General features: G+C 35.1%; 2 protein-coding genes across 2 annotated transcripts; both read left to right on the forward strand.

Annotated features, from left to right (window-relative positions):
• The first annotated feature begins 3,223 nt into the window (after positions 1–3,223).
• On the forward strand, positions 3,224–5,670 carry LOC111407239 (purine permease 21-like). Its single transcript, XM_023036603.1, has 2 exons — positions 3,224–3,549; positions 4,168–5,670. Exons 1-2 carry the CDS (start codon positions 3,513–3,515, stop codon positions 5,289–5,291), a joined length of 1,161 nt encoding a protein of 386 aa, XP_022892371.1. The 5' UTR covers positions 3,224–3,512; the 3' UTR covers positions 5,292–5,670.
• A 2,356-nt stretch (positions 5,671–8,026) lies between these two features.
• Positions 8,027–10,106, forward strand: LOC111407241 (probable purine permease 10). Its single transcript, XM_023036605.1, has 2 exons — positions 8,027–8,233; positions 8,878–10,106. Exons 1-2 carry the CDS (start codon positions 8,206–8,208, stop codon positions 9,978–9,980), a joined length of 1,131 nt encoding a protein of 376 aa, XP_022892373.1. The 5' UTR covers positions 8,027–8,205; the 3' UTR covers positions 9,981–10,106.
• The last annotated feature ends 2,511 nt before the right edge of the window (positions 10,107–12,617 follow it).

Here is a 12,617-nt window from a genome sequence, read left to right on the forward strand (position 1 = left end):
TCATTGATGATAATTTTTGTCAAAATATTATTTCCATGCTTTGAAATAAGAGAGTATTTTATCTCACTTTTATATTTATTTATTATTTAAAAATATGATGGAAAATAAATCATTTTACACCATTTCAAAAAAGACTTTTTAAATAGAAATTGTTATCAAATACATGAGTTGTTAACTAATGAAAAATTGATGATAAGAATGTCAAGGAAAAAAACTTTAGGAACATAAGTACTATAATGAGCAATAAAATATATCACAATAAATAAAAATTTGTAGTGTGAATATAATTACAACATATCTCCCACGTCGACTAAAGATGATGGCAATACTCAATATATTTAGACTTTAACTATTCTTTAGTCAAAATTGAAATTTTAAGATTTAACACTCATAATAAGTTGTGTTAGGGGTACAAAAAGCCCACCCAAGAAAAAAAGGGGCCATCTTTCAATTAGTGAAAAAAACGAATTACTTATTTTTACTTTAAAAAGATTAACAAAATTCTTGATGAACTGAGCTTTGTACAAGTGTTCATCTTCTAGTACCTGTTCGAATTGCATTGAGTTTTATTCGGAAAAGCTGCAATTCGATCAGGAAAGTCACTTTAACCTGCAATATTAAACAAAACAAAATAAATAAGAGAATCCAAAAATTGAAAACAAAAAAGGGAAATAAGTATTCATATGAATAGAGGTGGCTTCGTCTGTTCTTCAAATTGAAACCAAATTGCTGTCCAAAGCCAAAAGCCTACTCTGACTATGGACGTGGACAAAAGATGGGCCATATTTTGGCTTCCAATGCACAATATTATGTTTTACACGATGGTGACAAAATACAATTCAAACAAGTACTTGGAATGGGAATGGCGACAAATAAATATTTCCGTAGCTCATCCTTTACCGTTGCTCCATCTTTAAAAAATTAATATTATCAGAAGAGTGGTTCAAACTCTAATATATTATTATTGTTTGCATATTTATCCAATATCGAGTAATACCCTTAATATGCCTACACAGGATGGTAGTTCAATGAACAAGATTGTTGTTTTGAGATTCAAAACAAATCACATCGCTTGTTTTGAGCTTCAAAAATTGATGCAGTATGATCCTATAACTAAAAATAATGAGGTCGAGCCTTGTTATCTTTTAATTATTTTCTTGCACTTTAAGTCAATGGGGAGCATTTAGTCTTTAATTATGTATTAGGAATATTTTTTTTATTATTTAAAATAGTACTCTTGCACGAATCAATTATTTTTTGATCCAATTAAATATTCGGTATTTTTGCAAAGAATTAACGTATTTTAAGATTTTTTTTTCTCACATTTATTGATTCCACCTACCTCAAACACCAAGTTTTATTTTAAAGGGTCAATATTAATTTCAGAAGAGGAATCCAAGTCTGACCCTTGACAAATGACACCCCTCTAATTGGATTATTATCCTTATCTTAAAGGTTGAACCCCAACATTGAGGATCCCCACGGCCCCGCCTCTAGAGCTTTGTAAGGGAAGTAAATCGCAGGATGTGCCTCAACATGTCAGGGAACAAGAGCTGTCTGTACACTGCGCCTACAAGGAGTCTAATTTCATGTTTTAGGAATCGAACCCCCCACATTGATTATGATCCTTATCTTGGTTTGCTTATTTGAAGCCCACTTGCAATCTCTTCTGATTGAAAGCAAGTGAATAACAAACAAACAAAGAACGAAACTGGAATATTTAAGACTCTGGACAAGTCGAATCTCTGAAAGATATGCGGGCCACCTAGACAGTCTCCATGGGAGAAGCTCCAGAACTGCCCTCAAATATCACAGGAGAGCAAGTAGTTATTCAGATTTAATTTCCTCAAATTTAGATTTTTTTTATCGTTATCGTAGACGGTATTAGCTATGATGCATTCCTCTCTCTTTCGACTTGTTCTACCGATATCACATCGTTGGACGAGAATGTTTTTAATGTAATGTTAAAAAACTATCTTGATCATGATCAGAAATTGTGTTTTCCAGAAGTGAGAGTTGTTAGGCATTGTTAAAGCTGATTGATGCAATTATAGAATTCTAATAATTTAAAACTAATTACAACATTTTTAAGGACCATTTCATCTGTAACAATTTTTCACCATGTTGGCCACATTTCTAGTTACATGTACTAATAGTTTGTGTTGTTAAGTTGTGCGGAGTCTATATGCGGATTGATGTTTGTTAGGATTTTATAATTATTATTAAAGAGAAGCAAGTTAGAGAAAATAGGGTGTGCAATTTTTTTCTTATAAACAAATTACTACCACGACGGACCTAGTCTCACAACAGGCGCAACTCTATAAATTTTGAGTGTTCTTGTGTATCTATTTTCTTTTTGCAAGTTTGTGAGTAACTTGTTCTTTACAGCATTTCATTTTCGTATCATTTATGAGATTCAATTAAGATAAAAGTGATTATATTGGCACCATAGTTTTTATTGTTGTACCATAATTGCTATCCGAAAGCCAGGGACCTACTCTGAGTATTGATGTCGATATTTTCAATGCACAATTTATGTTGTATAGAATTGTGACAAAATACAATTCAAACAAGTAATTGAATGGCAATGGCAACAAATAAATATTTCCGTAGTTCATTCTTTCCTGCCACTCCATCTTTAAAAAATTAATATCATCAAGAAGAGTTGTTTAAACTCTTATATATTGTTATTATTTTCATATTTATTCAATATTGAGTAATATCCATAATATGTCTACACGGGATGGTAGTTCGAATGAACAAGATTGTTGTTTTGAGATTTAGAACAAATCATATCACTTGTTTTGAGCTTCCAAAATGATGCAATATGATCCTACAACTAAAATAACGAGGTCAAGCCTTGTTATTTTTTAATTATTTTCTTGCAATTTAAGTCAATGGGGAGAAGAGTGTATAACAATTTTTAATTTTAATCATTATCTAGATTTCATTCATTTCTTTCAATAAAGGTAGTGAACTTTAATGATATTTAGTTGTTTTTGAATTGAAATAAAAATTAATTATTTAAATTTGCTTCATTTTTCAATTTAAAATGGTATTCTTGCATGAATATATATATATTCAAATCGAGTACTTGATATTTTTGGAAAGAATTAACGTATTTTTTGATTTTTTTTTTGTCACATTTATTGCTTCCAGCTACCTCAAAAACCAATTTTTTTTATTTTTTTTTTTATTTTTTGTCACATTTTTAGATCAATAATTTAAGAAGAGTAATCCAAGTCTGGCACCCTTCTAATTGGATGACTATCCTTATCCTGGTTTGCTTATTTGAAGCCCACTTGCAATCTCTTATGATTGAAAGCAAGTGAATAACAAACAAACAGAAAAACAAACAAAGAAACGAGGTTATTCATGAATCTGGACAAGTTAAATCTTTAAAAGATATAGGTTAGGTTCCTGTCTTTATATAGAGTGCCGCCTTCAGCATCAATGTGCATCTTCTAGTTATCTTCATCACCATTCTTTCCTAGACAGTCTTTATTTTTTCAATGGGAGAAGCTCCAGAATTGCCGTCAAGTATCACAGGTGAGCAAGTTGTCATTCAGATTTAATTTCCTCAAATTTAGATTTTTTTTTTTAGACGGTATTATTCCTCTCTCCTTCGACTTGTTCTACCGATATGATGTCGTTGGACGAGATTGTTTTTGATGTAATGTTAAAAAACTATTCTGCTTATGATCGGAAATTGTGTTTTCCAAAACTGAGAGTACCATTACCAGAAACCGTGGCTTTGTAAGGCATGGTTTTGTCTAAGCTGATAGATGCAATTACAGAATTTGACTAATTTAAAGCCAATTAGAACACTTTTTAAGGGCCATTTTCTTCTGTCATAATTTTTCAACATGTTGGCCACATTTTCTTGTTACATGTACTAATAGTTTGCATTGTTAAGTAGTGAAATCTAATTATTGATTTGTTTTTTACGGATTTGTAATTATGAATAAAGAGAAACAAGTTAGAAAAGATAGGGCGTGCGAGTTATTATAATGAATTACTACTGTGACAGATGTCACAGATCTAGTCTCACAATAGACGAACCTCTATAAATTTTGAGTGTTCTTATGTGTCTATTGTCTTTCGGCAATTTTGTTACTCTAGATGGTATTATTTAGGATTTCTAATTCTTAACACGTGGTTCACCAGGTGGCGCTGATGAAAAGGCTGAACAAGTAATCTCACCAGAAAACATAAACCAGAATCCTCAAAATCCTTCCTTCCATTGCCTTAAACAATACAAATGGTGGATTCAAATGGCCATTTTCACTCTCTTCGTCCTTGCTGGACAGTCAGTGGGCATCCTCTTGGGTAGATTGTATTACAACAATGGCGGAAACAGCAATTGGATGGCAACATTTGTACAATGTGCAGGATTTCCAATGGTCCTACCATTTCTGTGCACCCCAAAATCCAAAATTTCAAACCCAGAAATCAAAAGAAAAAACCATTCCACCTTAATCCTTGCTTTAGTTTACATTTCACTTGGAATTTTTCTTGCAGCAGATTGTATGCTGTACACAATTGGGCTAAAATATCTCCCAGTTACTACCTATACTTTAATCGGTGCTAGCCAATTGGGATTCAATGCCCTTTTTTCTTACTTCCTCAATGGACAGAAATTTACTCCTTCTATACTGAATTCTTTAGTGCTTCTCACAATTTCCTCCACACTTCTTGTATTCCAAAATGATTCAGATGATTCAAAAAAAGCCTCGAGAGCAAAGTACGTATTAGGCTTCGTATGCACTATTGCTGCATCTGCTGGTTATGCATTAATGTTGTCTTTAACCCAGCTTGCCTTTCAGAAGATCATTAAACGTGAAACCATGAGGGCGATAATTGATATGTCACTCTATCAGAATATAGTAGCAACATTTGCTATTTTAATAGGGCTTTTTGCAAGTGGGGACTGGAAGAAATTGAATGCAGAAATGGGCAATTTTAAACCTGGGAAAGTAGCATATGTCATGAACTTGGTTGGGACAGCAGTTTCTTGGCAAGCTTTTACTGTGGGTTGTACCGGGTTGATATTTAAGGTTTCTTCATTGTTTTCGAATGTGATTAGTATGCTAGGTTTGCCTATTGCTCCAGTTCTTGCGGTGATTTTTCTTCATGAAAAGATGACTGGATTGAATGGTGTAGCAATGGTGTTGGCTATGTGGGGTTTTGTTTCTTATATGTATCAGCACTATCTCGATGATCTGAAGACGAAGGCTGAAAAAAAACATTCCAATGATGTTTCTGAAGTTCCGCTCACCGAAACTAGTTAGCTGCTTGTCATGCTATAATCATGAGTGGAATTGAGGAGTTAAGTGTTGCACGATAACTTGCAGTGACATGCTTGCTACTGGATATGTTTATATTTTTAGTTCAGATTGTAAAAGCTGGTAGCAGAGAAAATAATGCTCATGTGCAAGATATCAAGCTCGATACTTGGCATGGAAGGAAAGATCAAAACTATCTGTTTGTCTGTTCGTTCATGCTTACAAGTGACTTTTTTCTGCTTCTTTTGATGGAATGTCATTTAAGCAGGGCCAGAGATCTTCACTTGATAATCTGCCATTTTGTGCAGATAATGAAGAAAAAAATAGTATAAAGACAATTATTCTACTTGTACACATGATTTTATACTTAGCACAATTCAGTATATAGATACCTCAACAGATTATGATTTCGAGGGGACATCCACTATGAAAGGAAAATAGTAGTCGGCATTTTATAAGCGACTTGCCGAGTCTATGAGGGAGATTTATCTTCTAGAGTTACAGATTAGTGGATTTGACGTCATCTTGGCTTGGTTTTCCACTTAGAATGGACACCCAATGGATTGTTTGCATTAATTTGCCTTCCGTCCGTCACAGCTAAATAGTGGCATTAGCATTAAGTTGGGTTGGGCTGTTACAGTGCACAGGCCTAATTTTCTAGGAACACTGTGTTGGGCCTTTTTAGCTATCTATGGTTTGCACAGGCCTTAACAGAGAAGCGCGGCCAAGAACAAAATTGAAGACTTGGCTCAGGGCTCCACCTGAGTACTACTTGTGTGGAAGAAATTATAAGTTTTTAAAATGATAAATTGATTAAAAAGAGTGTTATATAAGTGGATGATAATTGTGTCATACGAATAAAGGTCGTGTTTATCCTCCTTGGATTTGATCATCACGTGATGTTAACAAGTGATGTGCCATAAAATAACATGGCTAATTAAAGTTATTTTTTGGACAACTCATCCTCAATTAGAGCCTGTTTGGGAGTGATTTTGAGAATTGATTTTTTGACCGTTAAGAGAAAAGTGGGGTCCACCTGTAAGAAAAAAATCAAATATGACAACTGGAATAGTGAAATAACAGTTTGGAGGAAAAAATCACTCCCAAACAGGCTCTTATGCATTCTTATCTTTCACCTTAATTTTTGCACATTTTAACTACACATTCTCAAAAATCACTTTTCAAAAATCTTGTCCATACAAGGACTAATGGGCTGTTTAACAAAGCTTTTGATGAAGAATTTAATAGATTTGTTAAAAAAAATAATGCTATTTGTACATATTACTTTAATAAAAATTAAAAAACATATGATTGAAAAGTTGATAAAATTTTTGAATCTTTAAATATATATAATTAAAATTAATTGTCTAAGTTATCCCAAACACGCACCGACTCATTTTATTGATGCGGAGTTACTAGTAGAGCTTCAAAATCCCATCTTGTCACATTTACGGCACAGTTATTAATGCGTGACGTGTGTGGTGACGGCATCAAGCCGACTTTGTTTACTTGTAAAAATCATTGAACGTCATTCATATAAGGAAAGGTGCTGAATAGTGATTGATTTTTGACAGTGAAGTCAATTGCGTAGTTACAATAAAGAAGGGAGTTTTGTTGTTTTATCAGGGTAGGGGTTTTGACCCTTACAAGGGGGAAATGATGGATTTTTTGGGTAATTTTTTTATACAGGTGGATCCGTTTTTATCGACTTAACTTTACATTAACTTTGACACTCTTGAGTTCGACCTTCTTTACATGAGCCCAACCTCATGGTCTGGTTTACTAACTTAAGCAATAAATTGTGCCATGTTTGGTTGGTCCATCTCAAAGCACATTATTATGTGGGTGCAGTACGGCTGCTGTCTCCTCCACATGAATAAATAACCAATATTGAAAGCCATCTCCTGTAGAACATGGGGTGATAGCGTTGGTGAGCGTGGAGATCTCACGAGTTCGATTTTCTTTACCAATACTTTCTCGATTGAGCATGTTGCACAGTGCTTGGCTAGTGTGATTTACTTGGCTGGCGTGATTTGCAGGCTATTGCGTTAACCCGAGGGTTTACCCAATGTGCACCCGAAAGATAGCGGCTACGAATTTTCCCGACATAAAAAAAAAAAAATAATAATAATAATAATAATAAAATAAACAGTGATGAAAAGTAGTCACTAGTTAACATCAAGTAAGAAAATTTGAGCATTAGGACAAATTAATACATTAAGTGGACTTCAAAGAACACGCACCGTTAAATTAAAATAATATTAATATCTAGCTACAAAACGCAGTTCTAAGTGATAATTTAATTAAATAATACCTATCTACAACACGTATTTTTGAAAAATCAAAAGTTGCCTTTGCACATGTTTAATAATTTTTTGAAAGTATTTTATTCGATTAGAAGAACTTTTAGAGAAAATCGGCCTAAAATAACTTTTTCATGAAGTTTTTTTATAAAAAATAGGAAAAAAAAAAAAAGAAAAAAAAAAGAAGAAGGGAAGCTTTACCAAATAAATCCTTAATTAGACTTGTTATCTAGTGTTACCTAAATCAATACTATCGCTACTAAAATAGCATTATTCTTTAAATAATTAGTCCAATACAATTTTTTAAAACATTTTGTCAGTATGCTGTTTAAACTGAAATTTAAAAGAATAATTCTTGGTGTGTCCATAATGCACACATGACGCCCTCTTATTGAAGGGATGTCGGATGGGCCAGACACCCCCTCCAATAAGGGGCGTCATGTGTGCACTCATAGCACAACTCAATTTAAAAACTCCAAAGCAAGCACTAATGTTATGTTTCTCTTTATAAACTAGTCTCTCCTTTCTGTGAGTATTTGTATCCTCTGCAAGTTACTTTTGCCTAGTTTTCTAAATCATCCCGTTGGATTTTAACTTCACAATCTGCCTATTTTGCCATGGAAGAAGCTCAAGAACTGCCACCAGGTACCATATCTAGATTGGATTCACTTTGGAAAGAATTTGGTCTGTATATTTTAATTGGAATTTCGGAAAAAAAAACAGGGAGACAAAAAATCTTGATATTATGTTCTTTCACTTCCTTCTCTTTTGTTTACTTGCTCCAACTACAAGACTAAATTTAAGGCCTATTCACGGTTGCTCGATATAGATGCTCAGAATCTATTGATTGCTGTATTATGTTTGACACTAGTGTGATTTTTAGGGTGGTGTAATTTCTTTTACTGGGGTCCATCTAGGGGCACGATATAGCGAACAACAAATCTGGACTCCTAATGTTGTCCTAACTTGTTACACTGCGACTGTAAATATAGCACTGAAATTCAGAGGTTGAAAGAGTATGCTAAAAGAGTTTTTTGGAATAGAGTAATGTTATTCATCGGTAGTGCTGATGATTAGCCGTCTATGCCACAGTGAGACAACTTTTATGTTGTCCTTTAGAATTGGGATGTATTTTAAATCATTGAAGAACGTGGTAGTTACTAATTATCCTAATGGCACATAAATGGCTGATGAATATCATTATTCCGTAGGTAGTGCATAAGAGAAATCTGTAAACGTTATTGTTCAACGTTATTTCCAGGATACTAATAGTTCAACGTTATTTCCAGGACGGAGAGTTGAAGAAGTTCCGTCGACAGAAATTGTAAACGTCGACACTCAAACTTCTTCCTTCCAATGGCTTGGACGATATAAATGGTGGCTTCAGATGGCCATCTATACGCTTTTTGTCCTCGGGGGGCAGTCAAATGGTACACTCTTGGGTAGACTCTATTATGACAATGGTGGAAAAAGCAATTGGATGGCTACATTAGTGCAATGTGCAGGATTTCCAGTTCTCATCCCATTTCTATTCACCTCCAATTCTAAAAATTCAAATGCAGAATTCGACATGAAGAAGCCTTCTATCTTGGTCCTTGCTTCAATTTATGTTTCCCTTGGAATTTTTCTAGCAGCAGATTGTGTGACTTACTCAATTGGGCTGCAATACATTCCAGTTACTACCCATACTCTAATTGTTGCCACTCATTTGGGATTCAATGCCCTTTTCTCTTATTTCCTCAATGGACAGAAGCTTACTCCTTATATACTCAACTCTCTAGTCCTCCTCACCATTTCTTCGACACTTCTTGTATTCCGAAAGGACTCTGGAGACTCAAACAAAACCTCGAAAGAAAAGTATGCATTAGGCTTCATATGCACCATTGTTGCGGCTGCTTGTTATGCCTTAATTCTCTCGCTAACGCAGCTGTCCTTTCAGAAGATCATTAAACAAGGAACTCTAAAAGCTATACTATATATGTCAATCTATCAGAATCTAGTTGCATCCCTCGTCATTCTAATAGGGCTTTTCGCAAGTGGAGACTGGAAGAATTTAAACGAAGAAATGATCACCTTTAAAACCGGGAAAGTATCCTATGTTATGAACTTGTTTTGGACATCAGTGGCTTGGCAAGCTTTTGCTGTTGGTTCAATAGGATTGATATTCAAGGTTTCTTCATTGTTCGCCGGTATAATTAGTATATTAGGTCTGCCTATTGCTCCGGTTCTTGCCGTGATTTTTCTCCATGACAACATGACTGGATTGAAGGCCATAGCCATGGTGTTGGCTATGTGGGGTTTTGTCTCTTATATGTATCAACATTATCTTGATGATTTGAAGACAAAGGCCAAAAGGACTGAGGACGAAATTTCAGTCACTGAAAGAGGTTAAGTCCTAATAGAAGACAGAAGAAGCCCATGTACAATCACAATTTACAGGAATGCTTAATTATAATTACTGTCAAATCCAACATATGGAGATTTAGGTAATTATAAATGAAGGGCTATTTCTAATTTTGCTTGCCTTCGTACTTTTCTTATTGCCAACTGAATGAATTACGCACAGATTAACATCCTTACTCTAGAATTTCCATTAGCCCCGCAACCGAAAGTTGATTAAGTGATAAGATTGTGGAATCTTAAAGTAGAACCCCACTAAAATAATTAATCCAACTACAAATGCATCTTTAGTTAAATAAAATCTAGTGAAGCAGAGATTTCGATCCGACAATTACTTGTCCAGATGACCATAATAGATACGAGGGATTTAATGCCTATATTTCCACTCATCTTAGAGAAATCAATTAAAGAGAATCCAATCATGCCTCATAATTTAGACACCAAGAATTCTATCTACTTATAAGCTAATTGTATCAAACTGATCTCTCTTCGAAGACAAATTATAAATATTTCATGGGCGGAATTCAAGAAAAGCAAGTGGATATCCTGAGTAAGTTCACGTTTTAAACATCTCTTGATCCTTTATCATTAAATAGTTATGTGCGACTAACTTGTTTGGCCCCCATTATTTGATATTATAGTTTTTGGATTAATGTTTTTTTGAAAAATGTGTGGTTAAAAAATATAAAATTATTTTGAATTTACGCATAATATTATTTTATTGAAAAATGTGTAGTTGATAAGAAGATAGAGAAAAATGAATTATAATTTTAGTGGAATCAAACAGTATTTAATTCTTCATTTCACTCTCCAATACTGCATAGGAGTTCATCCCCTACCTTCCCAGCTGCAGTAGAGCTATTTTCTAGAATCTATCCACTCTTCTTTTAACATAAGTTACGTTTATTCCTAAATTCTATGTTTTCTTGGTGTGCCTACTTCTCAATCTCAAGAAATAGTGCACAGGTCTTCATAGGCAGAGACATGAGTTGGTAAAAATGATCCCAAGTTCGTATAGCACTTATAGCAGTGAGCTCAAGGTTTTTTTTGCTTATGGTGTATTCAGTTAGAATTACAGTTAGAATTACTGCATGAACACAATACGTGCGAATTTAGGGGTTGGTAAAGTTTGACCTGGAGAAGAAATTAATGGCATCCATCTAACTGTCAACTACCTTCTAAATGCACCTCCTTTTCTATTCTTCGTGTGCATTCACGAGCATATGGCAGGAGTGCAAAGAGGGCTGGGAGCGTGGACGTGGCTACCATATTAGAATAAGAGATGTCAAAATTTATCTTGCCATTCAAGCTCAAGTGTCTTGCAAGCATGTTTTCAAATCCCATAGGCCAACCTGCATCTCTAGCTGACCTGTGTTGGGCCGTGTGAGTCGGCCCACAGGTGCCTATGTTTGAAAAGCAAGAACGAAACATGAAAGAGAAGTAAATCGTAAAACTTCAGTCTTTGAGCCGTGCCTGTTTGCAGTGTCGGGTCCGCCAAAAAAGAGGGCTGTGCCGAGCTACTCAGTGTGAAGCCGGGCTTTTTCTGCAACTTGACTAGAAATTCATTTATCATCTAGTAATCAGTATCTCGCATCACAAATTTCATCACCACCTTGCAATCAGTTTCTCTGATATTTGAATAAGACAAAAGGATAGACAGAAATGGTCGAGAATTCTAATCTAAACTTTATCATGTGTGCAACGTACCAGCTGCTCAGGTAGTTACAGAAACAAAGTCGCCTGAAATGAAAATGCCAATCATAATTCAACGGCGACTGGGCTTAAACAATACGGAAAGTGGCTCCAGATGGCTATATATACAGTCCTGGTTCTCACCGGCCAAGCAACAGCGACACTCCTTGGAATTACGACAAAGGTGGAAAAAGCAAATGGATTGGAAGTCTTGAGCAGCTTGCAGGATTTCCAATTCTTCTTCCGTTCCTCTGGATTACAGCAACTAAAAGACCTACTTCAGACAATGAAAGCACAAAATCATCTTCCGTGTTAGTTCTAATATCACTATACATTGCTTTCGGCATTTCCCTTGCATTTGATAGCATGCTATATACAGTTGGGCTCAAATACCTTCCTGTCTCTTACTTTTTCCCTCGTTTGTGCAAGCCAATTGGGGTATAACACGTTTTTTTCCTACTTCCTTAATTCTCAAAAGTTCACTCCTTCTATACTTAACTGTGTTTCTCCTGACTGTGTCGTCCACGCTCTTTGTTTTTCAACCCGACCCTACAGATTCAACTGTTTAGGGGAAGTATGCCGTAGGATTCATATGCACCCTCAGTGGTTCTGCCGGATATGCATTACTACTATCCTTGTTGCAACTCCTTTTTGGGAAGGTTCTGAAAATGGAAAGCATTAATGGGATCTTAAATGTGACATTCTACACGTCACTTGTGGCAACTTGCACCATTCTAGTCGGCCTTTTTGCCAGTGGAAAAGTTTGGAAGCAGAAATGGAGAGATTTGAACTGGGGAAAACATCCTATGTCATGACTTTGGTTTGGACAGCATTGTCAGGACAGATAATGCTAATTGGTCTCATGGCATTGATTTTGACAGTGTCGTCTCTTTTCGCCAATGTCATTAGTGCTCTAAATGTGCCACTTGTTCCAGTT

Source organism: Olea europaea, chromosome 13, assembly GCF_002742605.1.
Source record: "Olea europaea var. sylvestris chromosome 13, O_europaea_v1, whole genome shotgun sequence".
In the NCBI taxonomy this organism is placed as follows: domain Eukaryota; kingdom Viridiplantae; phylum Streptophyta; class Magnoliopsida; order Lamiales; family Oleaceae; genus Olea; species Olea europaea.

What these genes read in the sequence shown, in the direction of transcription:
- LOC111407241 (XM_023036605.1), top strand. Translation starts at nt 8,206, where the DNA reads ATGGAAGAAGCTCAAGAACTGCCACCAG. An exon ending in AGCTCAAGAACTGCCACCAG is followed by an intron (nt 8,234 to 8,877) that starts GTACCATATCTA and finishes CGTTATTTCCAG; the next exon opens with GACGGAGAGTTGAAGAAGTT.
- LOC111407239 (XM_023036603.1), top strand. Translation starts at nt 3,513, where the DNA reads ATGGGAGAAGCTCCAGAATTGCCGTCAAGTATCACAG. An exon ending in ATTGCCGTCAAGTATCACAG is followed by an intron (nt 3,550 to 4,167) that starts GTGAGCAAGTTG and finishes GTGGTTCACCAG; the next exon opens with GTGGCGCTGATGAAAAGGCT.